The 21,729-nt window shown below is 26.2% G+C and overlaps 1 protein-coding gene across 19 annotated transcripts in view; it reads left to right on the top strand.

The window, feature by feature from the left end:
• LOC147817020 (uncharacterized) overlaps nt 1-21,729 on the top strand; it is a 90,248-nt gene that overhangs the window by 16,539 nt on the left and 51,980 nt on the right. For all 19 annotated transcript variants that reach the window (XM_087153844.1, XM_087153838.1, XM_087153840.1 and 16 more), the window contains 2 exons: nt 13,402-13,519; nt 17,555-17,653. In XM_087153844.1, coding sequence (XP_087009970.1) covers nt 13,402-13,519; nt 17,555-17,653 — 217 coding nt within the window. The remainder of the gene's footprint in view (nt 1-13,401; nt 13,520-17,554; nt 17,654-21,729) is intronic.

The following is a 21,729-nucleotide window of genomic DNA, read 5'->3' as shown; positions in this document are numbered from 1 at the left end:
TTCAGTTCTTATACAAACTTTCTCAAACAAAATATTGAGTCTATCACTTAAAAACAAAGCATGCCAATAATTATTGCATTAATGCTCCTGAAGATTTTGCTCAATATGAGTGTAGGTTCTTTACATGATCTTCTCATGACATAGTGCAAAAAGTTACACTGGTTGTTATAAATTAAGGAAAAATGATCAAAAATTATATCTCAAAAAGTTAAGTACAAAATGTAGTACATGTAGAAAAGTTCAATAAAATTGACCCGCTGGAGTGCACATATTAATGTATAAAATAACATGAAGTGATAATCCCTGTGTCAGAATCATAGAGACACACCGTCTGAGCACGTTAGAGTTATTGCAAAAAGATTTTTCTTTTGAAAAGTAAAAAAAATATATATTTAATTTTCTTTTCAGAAATTTATGCATAATATTTGAATCATGCATATAGATAACCAATTTTTGACATGCTCAATTTACGCCGATAGTATCGTAAATTAATATAAGGTTTTAATTGTATTTTCAGCAGTTATTGATATTGATTTTCACTTGGATATTAAATATCCCCATATATTTGAAACAATCGGAACATTCGTATTGTGCATTTGAGTATTTACTTTTTAAGGTGATAATTCTATCCCACTTTTTGCAGTTCTTGCTATTGATTTCTCCATTTTTTTAAAATCTGATATTTTTTTATGCGCTGTTGTTTATTACAATAAGGTAATCTCGAAACGAAGCATTTGAGGAGCCTGATTCGAAACACGCATTTGTGGAGCTGGATTCGCATGATTTCGTCGATCTTTGGATTTCATACTTTTTATTTATTTTTTTATTGTGATGATTATTTACAAAATGCAAAGTAGGAAATAATTTGTGTCCACCCCACCCCTACAAAATGAGAGAATATCACCCATAATATTAAAATTAAAAATTATTGCGTGTTTTATTTAAAAAATATATATATATTTTTTTGTTGTAAACACAGTGATTTTGTTACCTTAAATTTGAAACATATATGTTTGTTATTCTTAAAAGTGTCTTGCAGAAAGATATTAGTGCTAGAAAGTTTTGTCGGAGATAGCTCGAAAAAATTCTGCCGTAAGGGTGATAATTATTATGGTATTACAGAAATAATCCTATGCAGCATCAAATATTCCCAAATAATCTTTGAGACGTATACTAAAAGGCTGGATATTTCCAAATCTTCTGAATATCCATGAAATGCTCCTCTGAAATCCAGGAGTTACAACTGTTAGATATCAAACAGATATTTGGGTATTGTGACATCTGTTGTATATCCCAGAAACACCTGACACATACATGTGACTTATCACAGATATCCATGAGATATCTGAGGGACTTCTTTCATTTATGAATTGTATGTTTTATCTGGATATCTCAGATATATTCTTATTGGATATTAGAGCAATGTTTTAATCGTTCAAAAACTTTATTCTATTAAATTTAATGATCCTATATAAATAGTAAATTTAAGTTTTATATTCCATAATTTTATGAGTAAAACTGGTATTACATCATTTAATTTTGCAGAATAAGTTCATTAACTCTAAGCATACTATCCCTTAATTTATACCTATTTCTACCATAGCCGGTCAAATGACTGTATGTTTCTTAATTGAATGTATAAAATATGGATGTTAGGAAAGAAATAAACTAAAAAAAACTTTATTATGATTAAATAAAATTGTATATTGGCAATTTTTATGTATTACAAACACGAAGAATAAAATTTTTTAATTCATTATTAAACTCATTTTTTACATATACAAAGTGTTTCCATTGTACATTTTCCACAGACATATTTCTTGTAATTATTATTATTTCTATAATTCTTATTATTATTCTTATAATTATAATTCTTATAATTAATATTATTTCTTCTAAGAACTTGTGCTGTCTTGATTGTTTTGACATTTTTCTTTGTAAAAACTAACAATTAGTTCGAAATGAAATATAGCTATCAAAATAAAATATAAGCTACTTACGAAAACAGTTTTTGCCACTTTTTCTTTCACAAAAATGTCAAAATCTAAAATTTTAGGTACTTTCTTGAAATTTGAATTCACAGTTATTCTGATTGAACTAATATGCAACAGTCTTAGTAGAAATATGCAACTCACCGAACGCAATACATTGAACGCGCATTACATCGTAATTTCTGATCCGATAACCTTATAAAGCAATAAATTGTTCTCCCGGTCAAATGACTGGCTGTGGTAGAATTAGGTATATGACAAGTATTATTCGAAACAAACAAAATACCAAAAGAAAAATATAATATTAACTATATATAATTGTTAGAAAAAGTCATGAAGTCAAATGTTAAAAAATGATAAGCACATTTTCGATGCAAAAATTCTTAAATGGTCATTTTACCGGTAATGGTATGTTTAGTGTTAAATTTAAAGTTCTGTGAATTATTCATGATTTATAAATAACGATGTTGGAGAGATGTGTAAAATAAAAAGTGTTTATGATAAAAAAGAATTTAGTGTATGTGTAAAATAAAAAGTGTTTATGATAAAAAAGAATTTAGTGTATTTTGGAAACTTTTGCATGTAGAGAAAGAATCAAATAAGTAATTTTTTTTTACTGACAGGGATATTTTTTATCATAAAATCAAACAAAATTATGTAAACATTTCAAGGCTAGATGGTCATTCGTGATCATACTAGTTTTATTTATTTTATTTCAAATTTATAATTGCAATAACTTTTTCTATAATGATTTTTTATAAAGCATCAGTAATTGTAAATCTGTGTCTGTTCAACATTTGGCTTTGTGTATTTGGTAACAGAAAATTTGTTTTCAGATAAATCTGTTACAGTGAATTCTGTAATATGAAATTGTATCTTCAACAAGATAAAATACACTTTAATTAAATAATATTTATGGTAACATGGCCCTAATATTTTGAATAGAAGTACAAACTGAATAAAATTTTCAGTACAAATGCTGCGAAATAATTAAAATTTATACTTTTTAAACTAGATGAGAGAAAAGTTAATGACAATATTGTTTCAATCAAGAAAATGCTTAATTTTAATCTAAATACTTTGAAATTATCTGAAACCATTTGTTTTTACTTTGTTTTGGCAATTTTGTAAATGAACAAATTTCAATTATATTTCCAGTCTTAATAATTATTAGGTAATAATTTGTAATAAATATTTTTTAAACTAATTAATATAAAAATTTTGTAACAAATATAAGTGCCTAGTTCTATTATCCTTAGAGCATAAAAAATTTTACTTCAACTTATAATGCTGTATGAATTTAAATTAACAACTACTTTCTAAATTTACCGTAAGAAAAAAAAAGAATTTTTTTAACAAACTTTTATTTAAGTTCTATATCAAGTTCACTTACTTAATACTTGGATTCTTAAATTTGTTTAAATGAACTACGAAAATCATAATGGGTTTTAACCACCAATATTATGGTATAAGTGTTTTTCTTTTAATTTAGACTGTTTTAATTGTGTCCAATTTAAGATGCTTAATTTTAACACTTACCTGTATAATAAATCTGAAGAAAAAAAAACGTAAAATAAAGTATGCTTATCTTTTTCATGGGTGGAGCATAAAACAAAATATTATTGATGCCTGTGATTATTTTTTAATGGTGTTATTATTAGTTGCTATGTGTTTTGTGTTAATAGGCACTGTTATAAACGGTACCCAAATTACTCTTATAGAGACCTAATGTAGCTAATGTTTTAATATACTTCTTGAATTATGTGAAAAAGCATAAAAGATCAAAAATGCTTCAAAAAGAATTGATCCAATAAATATTTACTGTTAAATGTTCTTTTTTTAGAAATAATTTTTTATTTATTTTGTTTTCTTTCTTTCTTTTTATTTTTTTATTCATACTTTATATACTGCTGCAGTAATAGGCTGCAAATTAATTATCTAATTAGCAATTTTTTTTATAATTAACCTTTTTAAATATTGACTTTTCTCTTACTTAAAAATGATTTATTAAATGACTTGGAAATAATACAATTGTTTAAACTAGATTATAGTTATGGATTTCTTAAAGTTTTGTTTTAAATTCATGCTTGATATTTCTTTATTGAAAAAAAAGTTTCTTCCTCATATGTGAGAGGAAACCTATTTCTTTCACTGTGGTTAAAACTTTTCATTCCTGGTTTCAAGTTCCCTTTTAATTTTCTTTTCTGTGAATGTTTTTCATGTTGTGCCTTATTAAATTTTCTCAATCATAAACTGAGAATCTAACTGTTGCAATTTTAATGTTATGACTTACTGATATTCCTGAAGACTGTTGTTTCTCGCAAAATAATACCGCTTCTAAAAATAATACTATATTATAGGGTTCAGAAAAGAACCAGCCCAGAAAGATTTTTTCTTCTTCTTTCCCCGTGAAACAACTTAATTTTGCCCAGAAATAAGTATTTTTCTATTATATTCGACATGTTACTTTTACATACTAAATATAAAAGTTAAGTAAAGTAAAAACTGAAAAAATATTGCTTGCCTATTACCAAAGGGATTAATAAAAAAATTATTATGAAAATAACTATTTCAGTTATATTTCTGCATTTTAAATGTATAATGTATTGCATAATGAAGTTACAGAAATGGTTCTTTGTAAAATGTAAAGCATAATGTTCTGGAATTATTTTTAAATTATGAAAAAAAGAAAAAACCCCCCCGCATAGTTTGCTTTAAAAGTAATGAATGGAATTTTTAACAGTATTGTATACATATTTTTCAATGTATTCGTTCTCTGTATGTCTTAGAATTTACAAAAAAATTATTAACTTGTTTGTTGTTTATACTTTTTGCTTTAGAGAGGCAGGAAAAGAGAGAATAAATTTTAAACATTTGTTTTCTCTGTTATTTAACATTTGTTGTTCATTTCAAGTACATAATTTATGATTTTTACGAGCTTGTAATAATGCTTCTTAAATTTAGCTAATAATTATGCAGTCCATAGTGTATGAAAGCGCCAATCATTTAACATGTTTGGTGAAATACTTGCCAGTCTGCATATCCGTCTACTGGCTGAGTTTGGTGAGATTCTTGTACTCTCATGTGCAACTCTGCTACATTTTGTATTCTCAATTTCAGGCTTCATTTTCCACCCTCTGATATCAAACTGAAAAACCTCCTGATCCTTTTATAATGGTTAATATAATCAAGAAAAGAGTTCTTTGTCAGAAACTAGTTGTTTTATTATGATCATGTAAAGTCTTTGAAAATTAATTTGCATTTTGTTAATATATATATTGCTTAAAAATATTGTTCCTAGTGCTTAAGAAGTACTTAAAAGGTTCTTATTTCTTGTTGAAGCATTTGGCTCTGCACCCTGATTTATATAAAGTATGGGTTCACAACCTGCATCCCGTTGCAGCTTTTAAATACAATGATTTTTGTTTTTTGAAGAACAAAAAAACCGACAAGTTAGAATTGCTCATTTGAGTTATCACTTTTTGATGCCATTAATTCTATGTTGTTTCTTGATTGCTTTTTTTCGCAGTTATTGCTACAAAATTCAGCATGCTTTTAGTTATAAATTTTTCAATGTGTAAATGCAGAGGGACGATGGCTCAGGGGATAAAGCGTTCGCCTTCCAATGAGGTGCTCACCAATCATACGGCTTGCACCGACCACTGTGCTGAGATGAAATATTCTCAGTGGTAGACGGATCATGGGTTAGAGTCTCCTTGCAGTCAGCCTAACCGTGGGATGTTCTCGTGGTTTTCCTTTCCATGTAACGCAAATGTGGGTTTGCTCCATCAAAAAGTCCTCCACGAAGACAAATTTCTCCCAATCCCTTGTCTTCTGTAATGGGTTCAAAATTACAAGGCTACGGCTATAAGAGAATTGTAACAAAATTTTGTTTCATATGAACTTTTCAATCATTTACATGTGGTGTTGTGGAAAATAATTTTAAATGAGATTTATGAAACAGAGATCATACATCAAAACATAAACTTAGCAACCACAAGGTGTGTAGCGTTTTTTAAAAAGTGCTTGCATGACAATTTTCAATCACAATTTTCTATGCAGCATTTATCAGAAACTAGTTATTTCATCATCATTATGTAAAGTTTCTGAAAATGTTTCCAAATTTATTGACTTCATGTTTATAAATTAAGAACTTTAAACGATAGAAAAAAAATAATTTTTATTACTGCTCAGATCCTAATTGTGTTTTTGTTTTTGGAATGTGATTAAAAATATTTGATTGCTTAAAAGGTGCTTATTTTTCGTTGAAAAATCTGGCTACGCACCCTGTAACAAAAAATTTTGACCCTCGAATATTTTATGATTTCTTACTGTAAACAGTTGTATCTCCTCAGTGCCAAATTTAATAATTGCTTGAAAACGATAAATATTGGTTGCACGATATTTTTATAATTAGCATTTATCTTGGCTAACTAAATTATTTTGATTTGTTTTCATATATTCGTTACGATAAATATTATAGGGTAGTTTTCAAACAGTGGACAGGGTTGCAAAAGAAGACTAAAATGCGACTATTTGCAACTATTTTCGGTCTGAGACAACTATGGCAACTTTTTGCCTGAAAAGGCTAAAAAAAGCAACTATTTTTCTGGAACAGGAGACTGTTTAGAAACTTTTCTGTACTGCTAGCAATGTTTTTTTTTAACAAAACTTAGTTTGACAACCTGCAGCCCTCAGGCTTCTAAACACAATGAATTTTTGTCCCCCCCCAAAAAAAAAAGCAAAATATTTAAAAAATTTTGAATTGCAAATTTGAGTCGTCACTTTTTAATGCACTCAATTTGCTCAGATTCCATTCTAAGTCTGTTTTGTTTCTCGATCGCCTTTTCAATGGTTATTGCTACAAAATTCTGCATGATTTAAAAAAAATAATATATTTTTAATACGATATTACTATCAGCGAATTTGAGTAACCACTTTTCATAACGTATATGTACATATATATATATAAATCCCATTCAGCATGAAAGGGCAAATAAACGTCAAAAATCCGTTCGTCCATTATAAGGTTTTGGGCTTACGTTAAAATTACGTTTATTTCACGTGATGATTTTCACCATTTCTTTATTCGTCAAAACGTATATGTTAAAATTACATTACTTTCACGTGATGATTTTCAAAAGTTCTTCATTCGTTATAAAACGTATCCGTTAAAAGGACGTTATTTTAACGGTATCAATGATTTAATTTTTTTTTTTTACAAAAACTTCAATAAATAGCAAAAATAAAATTTAAGTATTTTGAAAAATGTATCAATCTTGTTTCTTTAATGTAGTATATATCTTCATTACTGAAGGAAAAAAAAAACATACGTATCAAAAGACAGATAATAAGGAAGTCTCACAATTAGTTTCCGTAATAAAATTTAGTGTAGGAAGTTTTAAAATAATTGTTCTTATTAAAAAACGTTTTTACACAGAAAAAAATTGATTACATTTTGTTTTGAATCTTGAATTTTATAATCTAGAAATTGTTTCATAATAAAATCTTATATGAAAATCATATATAATAAAAAATACGTATTAAAAATCCGTTTTTTAACGTGCACTTTTTATCCATTTTTCGACCGTTTTTTAAAGTTGTTATTTTAACGAAAAATTGACCTTTTGTTGCATAGTTATATTTACGTAAATGTTTTAGGATTATAAACGTAAATTGAATATTAAAAATGTTTCAAACAAAAAGGGTGAACCTGTGAGAGCCCACGAAAGATAATCTTTTACGTCTCTCTTGAATTCGAATAAACTGTACATTGCAGATTTTCATTACAATTCATATTAAATTTTTAAATACTTATAATTATTTTTGTTTCATTAAACTGGTTATAAATATTTGCTTGTTGATAATATTGAGTCGGCTCATTATCAGTAATTGACAAGGGAAATATGAGTTTTAATTCTTATATAACTAAACTATGATGAAAATTAAGAAATTTTCCAAAATACTGAATAAAGTAAAAATTTGCTACAACTTGACATGCAACGAACATAACGTAGAAACACATTGCTTAAATTTAAATTATCTCAGTCTAGAACAAGAGTCGTGGTGTAGTGGTTACAGCGTTCGCCTGAAGGGTACGGCGTCCTAGGTTCGATCCTACTCTAGAGTGGGATGCTAATATGCTAATACTTATAATTATTATTATTCAAAGATCATGAATTAAAAAATTTATTTTTTTGTTATTATGTAAAAATTGATTCACTATTTTTTTTATATTGTAATTATCGCTCACCATACGAGTTTATAAAAAATAATTTTAATATTATAATAATTATTTTCTACTTCAATCAACATGAAATAGAAACGATTATTTTTGCTTGACTATGTTAACATTTATTTATTAATTTCTTACTTTGCAATTATCGCTTACCCTGTATAAGTTTTTTCGAAATAATTACTAAGAAATGTGTCTACTTTTAAATTCCACGTTCTTACTGCATGAAAGAGACATTTACTTTATTTTAAAATACTGATTTAATTTTTTTTCCTTCCAAAAACTTCATAAATTATAAAAATAGAATAAAAGTATTTTGAAAAATTTATCAATCTTGATTCTTTAATGTATATAATATTTATTAATGAAAAAAAAAATATACGTATCAAAAGACAGGTAAAAAGATAATTCTCATAATTAGTTTTCGTAATAAAATTTAGTGTGGGAAGTTTTAAAATATTTGTTGTTATTAAAAGACGTTTTTACCCACAACAACATTTTTACAAATTTATTAAATTTGGCTTTGAATCTTTAAATTTGTAATCTTGAAATTGTTTAATTATAAAATCTTAATTGCAATAAATAAGTTATTTATAAAAATCATACATAGTAAAGAATAATATAAATTTATAAAATATAAAAAATAATATAAAATAGCATAAAATATAAATAATAATTGTAAGTTTTGTTGTAATGTCAGAAAAATAATTTTTTTCATAAGAGCAAGTAATGATAATTCTTTATTTCTTTGCAAAATATTATTTATGAGTGAGTTTTTGTGTATGTGAAATTGAAGCACTTTTAAAAATAGTTAGAGCGTTAGTTCGGTTTATTTTTCCGAACTGTCAGTTTTTGGCTTTCTTGCATTGAATAGCCTTTTTTTTTTTTCATATCGGGCAATAATGTTACATAACAGGGAATTTTAGTAAAATTTACCTAGGGACACAATGCTTGGAAGGTTTTAAATAGTTAATGAAGTTAAATAAATTGTTTTTAATTATTTAGATCATATAAATAAAAAAGAAAAGGATTTAAGTAAGGAAAAGAGAAAGTTCCTCAAAAATTGAAATTAAGACCTAAATTTTGCAATGCTAATACATAAACCCTAAAAAAACAAACCCACCTTTAAGAACAAAAAAAGAAGAGAGAAATTAAATATTTCTTTTTTCATATTTTGACATTAGTGCGACAAATTTTTTTCTATGTTTTTTTACCAAGATTTTTTCATTTAAACTTAGTTCCCGGTTAATAGGGGTTTTAAGGGCCATTCTAGTCCTTGACGGAGGCGATGCTCGATCCTCGACACCACCAAGTACATGCGATATATGTGCTATTAAAATCTGTGGAATCGAGAGGCCTGTGGTTAGTCGCATTGCTGTACCAAATGTACAGGGATCTGGAGAAAATTCCCTACCCCTTCAGAGATTTACAGGGTGGCCACCCACCTGGAAAACCTTGAAAACCTGGAACTATCAGGGAATTTTTTTTATACTGGAAAAATCAGGGAAATATGGATAAAAACTTGGAAATTTTAAAGAAAAGCTGGAAATTTTTTCTTTTATATTTTTTTAATTTCACTAATTTAAATTATTTGCTAATTTTCTTAATTTAAATTGTTTCATCCATTATACCCACATTTTTTAGACGGAAATGTGTTTCCAAACAGTTAAAATATCATCGACTTACTTTGCTTTCATCAAAATTTGCTCCATTATAACCCTGTTAAACTAGAATACAACATAAAATTCTCCCATGGTTGCTAAGCAAATGTAGAAACCTTTGATCTCTATGCAGACTATGGGACTGTGCAATTTAGGAAAGGCAAAGATTATGGTGGATGTGGAAGACGGGGTTAGAATATTTCCTTCGGTTTTTAAATTCTGTCCGTGGGTTTGTTCACACAATGATTCTAGTTTGTTTGCAATTGAGAGTGGTAATTTTTTCTATTTTGACAAAATGAGTCAAAATGTTTTTGTATCTTTAACTTTATTAAATTCTCTAAAAATTAGTTGGTTATAATTTAATAATAATAGATTTTATATTGCACTCTTTTTCTGAAAGCTTTTGAACTCCCATTCAAAGAAATCTGTAAATTATTTTTTCTCAGCAAACCAACCAATCACAACATTTCACCCATCACTAACAGCAGTGTTTGTCGACAAATTGTTACAATTCTTGCATTAATGCTAATTTTTTCTATTTCATTTTAACCTTTTATAGTATATTTTTATTTTGAAAAAAGTTTTTTGTTTAGAACTAACTGTATATTAATATCAAATTTTACGGTTTTGTTGGTAAATATTAGTTTTTGGATTCAAAAATTCGAATTGTATAGTTATAACAATATCAAAAGTTCGTAAATGTTGCTTGCATTCCAGAGATGATGTTTCAAAACTATTCCTCTTTTTTCCTAAAAAAGCTGACAATGACTAAGGAACATATAGGAAACATATTAAATGATGTATAAACATAAAATATAATTTTTTTTATTCATATGTGTTTAGTACAAAGAAGGGAAACGAAACTTAGTGTTTTACTTCTGCACTGTACAAGAGTCTAGTTGTTAAAACAAAAACAATTAACTATACTAAACTAAAAAACTATGTGTTTAGATTGGAATTCTTTAAATATTTTAATTTCATTTAAGAAAAAAAAGAATAAAATTTAAAGAATTTTATCTTTTTTCTTCTATAAATTAAACAACAAAAAGTTAGACAATTATACATTTGTGACATTTATTTTTGGATACTGAATCTCTTAAAATAATAATGCTAATTCAAAAAAAAAACATTGTTTAAAAATTTCACTTGAGATATTGGTTTTAAGAAAATATGATCAATTAATTTTTTAAAATGCACTGTTAAGATAAAATACAGTTTACAGTACAGCTTTATATTGAAATGTAAATCCAGTGATTCACAAAAGTGTTGGTACACTTTATGACTTTAAATGAAATAAGACTATTCGTTAATTAAAATGAATATTTCAGAATGGATATTTAATAATAAAAAAATATATTCTATTCTTATCAAGACTGCATGGAATATTTTAAATACAAAGCAAAAGTTAATTTGTAAGAAATCAATCATCAAAAAGTAACAATCACTTTATCGCACAAAAGTCATTGTACACTTTCAAAAAAATCCCTGCCTATTAGTAAATATTCTAATTAGTAATATATTAGTTTCCTTTCACATCTAGAATAGCTTTTATAAGTTTGTAAATAAATGTAACTAGTTTTTTTTGTCTGAACAAATTCGAGCAGAATATTTTTTATAAAATTTTACAGAAACTGTTTCAACGCTCAATTGTAAATTTATGAATTTTTCCACAAATTTTATAATTTTAATCTCTGATATGAAGTCCTTCTTTTTAGCATTTTATTGCATATTACACATTTTATCGCATATTGCAATAGGACATAATATATTAATTTAACAATATTCATTACTGATTTACCTCTTATGATGACAAATAATCAACTATTGTTTTATTATGACCATGAGGCGTTTTTAAAAGATAAAAGAAAATATTACAGTGAAGCAAAAATTAAAATATAATTTTAATTTTTAAAAAAATATAATTTTGCTGTCTCAAATTTGATACTAAATTGCAAATAAATATATAAAAAATGAAATGAAAAATAATGAAATGAAAAAATTAAAGCAACAGATGATAATTTTAATTCTGAAATCGGAAAACATTTAATTTTTGTTGCTATTTCATTATTGATATCTTAAAAATAAACTTTTACTTTGTTTTTAAAATATTCCATGCAGTTTTGCTTAAGGTTAGATTATACATCTTATTGTCTGAAATATTCATTTGAATTAATGAATTTTTATTGCCTATTTCAATAACAGTTATAAGTGAACGAAGACTTTCGGGAGCCACTATAATTATAAAAATGTATTAATATATAATCACCTGAAACGGTTTTCCTTTTTGCTTAATGAAAATATGTTAAACAATACCTATCCAAGGTCTTATTGGTCATTCTTTTTTTCCATTTTCTAGTTACACTTTGAGCAAAAACTAATTAAAGTAACACATTAAAAAAATTGTGTTCAATAAAAACAATATATTCTACAAGTTAAACGTATTTTTCTCCATGTCTTAATTTCCTAAAAATTAATGTTGTACCAAAACATTAAAAAACAAATAAAAAAAATCTTGCAAAATTGTCAAAATAAATTATTTTTTTCAAGATGCTATGTTAAAAAAATAAGTTTTTAAATAAAATATTTTGTAATATAGACACTTTTTTTGTACACATCCTGCACTTTATAAGAGAAAAGAAACACAGACCTGGAAGTTTAAGATAGTTACTTGGAAAACCTGGTAAAATAAGGAAAATTTGAGTGACCACCCGCTCATAAAAGTTGCCAAACCTGAAAAATGTTAAAAGTCTAATCAAAATAGAATTCTGAAAATATTTTTCATTATAAATCTAGCAATATTTTATATTTGATGCTGAAAAAAATATATAAAAATTTAAATTATAATATGTTTGATGATAGATAATTTTTAAAATGAGGAATAGTTTGTAACATTTTATGATTTTCAACTTTTTCGTTTTACAATATATTTTATGTTTTCTAATGTTATGTTTGTAACATGTTATGTCCATATATTAAACCATTTTATTTTGCATTTGAAATTTGTTAATGAAAACTTTTTCCTCTATTTTGTTTTCGAAATAAGACTGCAAAATTATCGGTGTAGGTGTCTATAATCAACTAAAAATATCCTAAGTTTAGATTTAGAAAACGTATTAATTTGAAAGAGAATCACTGTACTTTGTGTAAACTAGACCACTTTCTTTAGATCTGAAATCTTTTTTTTAATTTTTTTTTTATTAAAAGTATTTCTTTAGTTTTTTTTTTAAATAATTAAAAATTTTTTTAAACTGTTTTAAATGTGGTGAGAAAATAATTAATTAAAAAAATTAGTTTTTTAATTTCTCAGAATTTTTTTTTTATGTGGACCTCTGATGCCCAAATCTTCTATGCTTAATGCTTGCATATATTTTGTCAAATATATTTTTGTACAAATTTTATTAAATTATTTATAATTAATGGAGATAATTAAATTGCAAATTCTTTTACCAAAACTTATATTTTGGTTATTATAATTAAAAATATTTAAAGATTGTCATTTCATTTCAAAATTTAGAACTGGTGGTCATCAGTGGGGTTCTCCAAAAATATGTTCTGAAACTGGTGGTGTGAACTGGAGTCCAAATACACCTGTGTCAAACTATGTTGGTGTGCCACAGAATGTACCACCTGTGGTAAGAACAATATTTTTATAAAAATTGATTTTAATATCTTTTCAAGATTGCTAAAATTTTTTATTTTTAAAAAAAATGAAACAAACTTGTATTTTTGCCCTCTATGTTACCTTACTTGTTAGGCATGAATTTATACTTACAAAAGCTTATATCAAGTTTAATTGAGTTTGAATAAGTGCAATTTCAAGAATGATAATTATAGCATGTTTCTTGTAAAAATGTAATGTTACATTAACTTGCATATTGTATGACTTTAAAAAAAGTGTTTATAAAATTTTGTTCGATTTGTTAAGATGTTTGTGCACTTCAAATTTCAGAAACATTTTTCACTTTTGTCCTCAGAAAAAGCTATTTCTTTTATTTTCTAACAGTTATTGATATGACCTCTCTTCAGAACTCCTGAGGGCTGAAATTAGTCTTGAGAAAACGCAAGAGACCAGAATGCCATAGGACAATTAATATCTTTCCAATTTGATTTTTGAATTTATCAAGAAAAAAAATTATTTCTTCTTTAAAAAATTAAACAAACATACCTGCCAAGTCTCCTGTATTTTACGATCTCCTGTTTACCCATATGTTCTCAAATTTCTCCGTATTTGTTCAAGAAATTTAAGAAAAAAAATTTGGTGATAAAATATCCACTGATGGCAAAAATAATTATCTTATTACTCAACAGATGATACTATTGCTAGTACTGTAGTATGCTGAATGTTAATAGTTTAAGAAGAGGCCGGGATAGCCTGGTTGGTGGGGCACTGGGCCCATGTCCTAGAGTTTGTGGGTTCGATCCCAAACCGACCGAAGACTCCCCGTGTAGTGAATGGTGACTGCATGTTAAATCTGTCGAGTTGCAAAGTCCTACGTGTTCCCATAACAAATCAATATCTCTGGGGGTACTGATCCAGGAGCTCCCTCGTCTTCTGGATTGGGATCAAAATTACAAGAATACAGAATTGAACATTGGCAATCGTAAGCCCAGAATTGGGTCAGCTGTTCAAATAAAATAGTTTAAGTATTTATAAATAATGGTTTTAAAAATCTTCTTTAGATTAAGATTTGTATGCATATTTTTTACTTCACTAAATGTAAGTGCTTATATTATTTCTAAATGTGAATTTTTACTTTTTGACTTACATAATTATGCATCATGTGTCAAAACTTTACTCATAGCCTAAGAAATGTTGCTAGTAAAATCTCCGTTATTTATTTCTCCAATGTGGACAGATATGAACAAATATTTTTGGTTAAAAATTATTTAAAATAATATGTACTTTATTATTACTTTTATTACATTATAATGAAACTATTATTTGTTGTAAATTGCAAAATAATCAAATAATGATGTGACACCGCAATGGAAGAATTGGACGCATAATACTTCCAACGTCTTCCGTGTTGGATCTACTTCAGTTTGTTCGTCGTCCTCCTCTTTTTTGAAATTTTGAAAGAATTAAAATGAAATGCTCAAATTGGGAATTTTTAAAAAAGAAAATTTATAGAGTTAGGAATAAAAGTTTGTGATATATAGAGATATGAATGGTTCTAAGAAAAAATTATTGTTTTTCAGCAAATGGTGTTTATTTTAATCTTTATTTTTTAATGGCTTTTATTTTTCATGTTGTGTAGCGTTTTTAAAATGTGCTTAAATGTACTTATCTCGATTTTAATTTTTTTTAAAGCCCTTAAAGGTGCTTTTTTCTTTGAGTATTTTTAAAAAGTGCTTTTGAAAAAGAGATTTTTTTCTTTACTATGTCGATTTTCGGCATGTATTTTGCAAAATCGCGGTTTTCACCTTGTTCTATTCAACGTTTTCACATTTTATTCAACCACAATCCATGTCGGCCTATCGTTTGTCCAATAGCGTATGAAAGCAGCTATCATTTTACATGTTTAATGAAATACTTGCGAAACCGCATGTTCGTCTCCTGACCTGAGTTCTTGGAGATTCTAGCACTCTCATGTGCAACTCTGCTGCATTTTGCTAGATATTCTCAATTCCAGGTTTCATTTTCCACCCTCATTTTTCGGACCGAAAAATCTCTCGATCTTTTTATGGTGGCTAATATAATCAAGAAAAGACTTCTTTGTCAAAAACTAGTTATTTTATCACGATCATGTAAACTCTTTGAAAATAATTTTGCATTTTGTTAATGTATGCTTAAAAATATTTTTTTAGTGCTTAAAAAGTTCTTAAAAGGTGCTTATTTTTTGTTGAAAGATTTGGCTATGCACCCTTTTTTTGTTTTGACTGCTGTAAAAAATATCTATAAATATTTTTTTAAGAAAAAATAAACAAGTCATTTTTATAATATGGGGACCAATCTCATGGAAAAATGCATAAAAAGTTTAAGATTATATTATCAAATTCGAAACACATTTTTTGGAGTAACAAACTGGCTCATGTGAACATGAATAAATATTTCTTAATTATTCCCTTGTATTTTAATGTAAGCCAATTTCTTATTCACACCCATTTTGAATATATGTGTAAACTAAGTTCTCTAGCAAAGTTTGTCTCAAAGTAGTGAAGTAGTCACTACAATTCAAAAATAGTTTGTAGTCAGTTCATTTTTTAAAAAAATAGTTGTAGTTAACTGCATTTGTAGCAAGTTGTAGTTGTAAATTCTGTGCAGTTGCAGTGAACTACAAAAATAATGTGGTTTTTCAAACTACTGGCTGAAACTCATGCTAATCATACATTGATGAATCTGATTAATTTAAACTTAGACTTCATTTCAAAAATTGAAATATATTATGTCAGAATATTTTGTCTTAATTCTCAGGGGTCTGTTTAGAAGAAATTTGGGTCCGTTAATGGACCCTTCACAAAATAATTTGTCTTTTAATCGGACCCTTCACAAGTGACACTCGAAAGACGTTTGTGTATTATTGTAAATGGGCAGGAAAAATTGACTGACGCTGAGTGTTTTGTTAATCATGTTTTTCTGCTTTAATTCTAAGGCTAAATTTGATCTAATTTCAATTATATTAGATCCCTTAACTTCTTCGAAGTCAAAAAAAATTTATAAATTCGAAATGTATTATTGTAAATGGGCAGGGAAAATTGTCTGATGCTAAGTGTTTTGTTAATCATGTTTTTCTGCTTTAATTATAAGGCTAAATTTGATCTCATTTCATTTATATTAGATCCCTTAACTTCTTCGAAGTAAAAGAAAAATTTATAAATTCAAAATGTAGTATTCAAAGAAAATATATCTACTTCTACAAACATCGAGTGTACATTCTTATTGATATTAAAGGATATTTTTTTGTAAATAATTGAGCAATATATTATTCATAAAATTTATTGATAAAATATTATGTAAATAAAAATTAACTTATATCAATTTTTAAAAAAAACTATTGTAAATTTAAGAATTGTTTAAGTTTACTTAATGTGCAACACATTAAGAGTGATACATAACTAAGTTATGTTATTTAAAATGTGTTCATTGAAATTATTAAAAATGTGAGTGATTTTGTTTCCATTATTTGTCCAAAATGAATATTCTTTGTTGTGCAGTATAGGCTAAATACCAAATATTTGTATGTTGCATCTCTAATTTAGTAGCAGCAATAGCTGTTTATTTTTGAAAATTAAATATTTTTAATTATAATTTTACAGTGTTGAGCATAATCTTGTGTCCATTTACAATTTAAAAGCTCCTTGAAAAGGTTTTTTGCAATAACGGAACCCTATTTGCACAAATTCACAAAACAGGACCGTGGTTGAAAGAATGTGACTTAACACTTATTTTATATTCACAAATCACGAGTAATTTTTTTCTCAATTTTACAAATACAGAACCTTTCACAAAATGTCTTGACAGACCCTGATTCTGTTATAATATTTTAAATTATAATTTTTATCTAAAAAAATAAAGATTGTTTATTTAAATAGCTATGTACATTGTTTCTCAATTCCATCATACTTTCACTGCTAGGTTTAAATCAACCAGTTTATAAATGTTTGCAAAATGTAATTTCTTTGTGATAAGCCTAAATGGAATGAATGGAATTTTTTTTCCCTTCTAGGCTGCTGTTGGGCAAGGAATGGTTGGAATGGTCAATGTTCCAGTTTATGGCTATCCTCAAACAGTAATACCTACTATGATACCTGCTCAATCCTTCAGGGTAACCAATACAGTTACATCTCTAAGTGATTTTAGGAAAAACTTTGAAAAGTTATTCCAAATTGGTTTTGCAGAAATTGTTTTATTTCACAAAAAAATTGACAAAAAAGCCCATTTATTAATTTTAGAATGCCGCTACTGGAAAAGCTGTTCTTTAGATTAGAACTATGTGCAAACAAATTGTTTAAAACTTTCTAGATTTTTTTCCCCTAAAAGTTTTAAATAATAAAAAAAAAGTCATTTAAAAAGATTTTTTTTTCTATTTAAAATTATTATACGTTGCTGTTTTTAGCATTTTGAATAAATAACTCTTAATTTTTATTATCATTTTATTTGCGTGTAGCATTTTACTTGATTTATAAAATTAGAGCTGATTTCATTTGTATATTATACCACATTATCCTTTTTTTCATTGTTATCCCTGTTATTTTATTTGTTTTTTTTTATTGTAATCCCTGCTATTATAGTCCTGTTTTATTGATTTGTATCAGGGTTTGTTGATTTAAATCATGATATAAATCAAAAGATTTTTTTAAAAAAATTATTGATTTAAATCAACTAATTTTTTTTATATATATTGATTTTAAAAGTTAAAAAACAGTGTTTCAAATATTGATACTTTTATTATTTTCTTATCTTTGTTTTAAAATTTATTTCAAATAAATTGCTACATTAATTAATTTTAGTTAACGAAATTACTCTCTTTCTTGATGTGTGTTAAATTCCAACACATTTGAAATTACATTTTTAAAAATCTATTGATTCTTGAGATTGAAAGTACAGATTAAAGTAAACATTTAATGCTGTCTTAATATAGACTTGCATAGCTGTAGAAAGTAATTAATAAACATGACTTTTTTAAAAAAAAAAAATGCAAATAATGCTAATTAAAATTCTACCTTTTGATTGAAAAAGTATGGAATTAAAATCTACATTATATTTTATTGATGTACAATTAAAAATGAATATTTTAATATAAAAATTTATAGATTAAATTTTTATTTATTTTTTGATGAATGACTACATTTATAAACACAATCTGTTACATTTATTTTGCCATTTTAAAAATCAAGAGGAAAAAAAAGAAATCACAATTTTAAATTAAAATTATGGTTTGCTAATTGAAACTTTGCTTTAATAATTAAAGTACAGGGGTCTGTCCGAGCCAAATTTACTACCGTTTAGAGTTACCTTCACAAATTCAACTTTAGGAAAAACTGTAGAATAATTTCACTAAATACTTTTTCTTAAAATTTTAGTTTTGTGTCTCGTAGGAAATGATAAATACATATTTTTACAATATTTTTGTGTTGATTTTTTAATATAATTTTTTATTTTCACAAATTTTGTCTAAATTTTCACAAAATAGGTGCCTTTCAGAAAAACCTAAACAGACCCCTGAAGTACTCTTTAAATTCTCTATTTCATCTAGTCTTTAAATTTCAATCATGCATTTGTTCCAAAATGGTTGGCATGCATTCAAAGCTCTGTATTATAACGAAAAATTATTTTAGTAAGTTAAAGCTCCTAAAATATTGTTATAATATAGTTTTAATGTTAATTTAATTTTGACTAAACATTTATGAAGTATTTTTAATCATAAATTAAATTTCTTACAGTGTATTTGAATAAAAAATCAAAAAAATCTGATTTAAATAAAAAAAAAATATGATTTTTTAAATGTTTTTAAAAAAAAATCAAAAAAATCTCAAACCCTGCTATGTGTACACTAAATTGAATGAGAATAAAACCAAGCTGTCTGATTTAATAGTGAAGCAATTCGAAATTTTTTAAATGTTTCATGTGTAGAAAGTACAATTTTTTGACTTTTTTATGCAACTGACATTGCTATCTAAACAAATGAGACATTTCTTCAAATTCAATTTTTTATGCTTAACCTAATAAAATAGACCTTTGAAATAATTTTTAAAGAGAAATGAGGGTTTAATGTATGAAATATGCATTTTTTGACTTACCTTTTAATCTTAAAATATTTGTAACATTAAAACTGTTAGATCTATCAAATCAATTCTATTTTTTTTTTTTACTTTAGTCTAAAAAATACACAATAAATAATGTCTCCGGATTTATTGTCATAAAATTAATTTACATTGCATTAAGGGATCATAACTTCTATTCATCATTTTCACATTGCATATCAGGAATATCATTTTTATGAAAAACCAATTTCTTTTTAAAATTATTTTTGAAATATAAGAAGATTTTCAATTTCATACTTGCAATTTATTATTGTAAAATTTAAAGCATATAACACTTTTAAAAGCTTCAGTTATAAGACTTTATTAAAAATGTTACAAACAAAAATTATTCATCGTACAATTATAGGAGATAGTTTTTTAATCTCCCTTTTAAAACACACTACTTGGTTACATTTAAAAACACATATCCCCCATCTCAGTCACCCGTTGCCACCACCAGCAACAAGTGGAGGAAAAATATCACTATGGTGATTTTGGTTGGTTGGCGCGTGGCCGGAGACCATAGCGACCAACCCGTTTGTGATAAGCATTCATTATTGGTATATGATAATTTAATTAAAAGTTACATAATTTATTTTAAGACAAATTTATTGTAATATATACACTATATAAATTCATTAATAACTAGGAAAAAAAAACTGTATTTTATAAAGAGCATATTTTTTCATGTACCCTATTATTTTGTTATAGGCTTTAAATGTGTTTTGTATTTTAAATAATACAAGAATCAATTGAAAAAGTCAAGTGAAATGTTTAGAACATTATTCATTTACATTTTTTATCTTTTAATTTCATTCATAAAAATTTTACAACTCTTTCCTTCTTCACCAAAAAAACCTTGCAAGATTCCACAAAATATCTGAAATAAAAGAAAGAAATCACTATCATGATAAAATTTTACATATTAACATTGGAATACGCACATTAGAATAAGGGGGATTAAATACCATTAATTTGAAATCAGTTAAGCCGTCAGGTATCCCTTATAAACTGATTTAAAGTTTGCCAGATATTTTGATTATAGTTCTAAGATTATTCTATACTCTAATGAAAGATGGCAGATATTTTATTTTGTAGCTTTAACGTTTGGGCTGAAATTTGTTTTAAAAAAAATAAATTGTATTTATAAACGAAGACTATTAAAAATGAAAGTATATTGAAAAATTAGTAAGGTAAACTTACATACTTACTGTTTGTCTACGATAGGTACTCTGTCCGCCATTCGTCTGGAGGGGTGGCGGGGACTATGGTAACGAGGTATGATTATTTCAAGTAGGGGTGCGGGGTCCCTCTTAAGACTGGTTTCGGTGGGAGAAAAGGAGACTTCTTTCTTCGATCTATTGTATTAGCCCTAGAGTTAAGAGAAATGAGCATTCGCGCCTGAAACATCGTTTAGAGCGTGTGATTCCTTTTTTTTAATCTTTTCTCTTTTTCAAAAGCTTCTGTTTTAGAAAAAAAATTTTAAAAATTTATATGTATGTATGGAAATTGTATAAAATTGTTTAAAGCAGCTCAATGTTTTATTAATAAATAACTCATCTATAAATTTATCATACATAGTAAATTGGTTATTAAGAAAAACATAAATTTGCTAATAAAAACTGTTTTTAATAAATAGTGAAAAAAAACTGTACAGGTTACAATAAAATATGAATAAGAAAACGTAATTTAAGCAAAAAAAACTTCAGATAATTCCAGATGGTTTGATGGGTGCTGATAAAAATCATCGTTGATAGTTTTAGATTTCATCCTAGTTGCGGTCACTTGCTTTCAGTTTCAAAAAAAATAAAGAAAGAAAGAAAATATTTAAAAATTAATAATCAAAATAAAGATATTTAATATTTCTCCGGCACAGATAACGTGAACTATTTTTATTTTCAGCAAAAGTTTTATCTCCTTTTAAAATCAGAGTTATTAAGTTTAAGCTCTTCACTTTTTCCAGAAAATTCAAGTAATAAAAGAAATGAACTGCTTTAAAAAATGTGCAAGTTTAGAAATTAAACAATCTAACTATGAATGAACATTCATAATAAATATCGTAAAATTAAAAAGTAATATTAAAAAAACCTGTACTACC

The sequence above is a fragment of the Parasteatoda tepidariorum genome, chromosome 1 (genome assembly GCF_982258835.1).
Source record: "Parasteatoda tepidariorum strain Cologne lab strain chromosome 1, Ptep-v5.0, whole genome shotgun sequence".
In the NCBI taxonomy this organism is placed as follows: Eukaryota; Metazoa; Arthropoda; class Arachnida; order Araneae; family Theridiidae; genus Parasteatoda; species Parasteatoda tepidariorum.
This window is presented reverse-complemented; position numbering and strand designations above follow the sequence as displayed.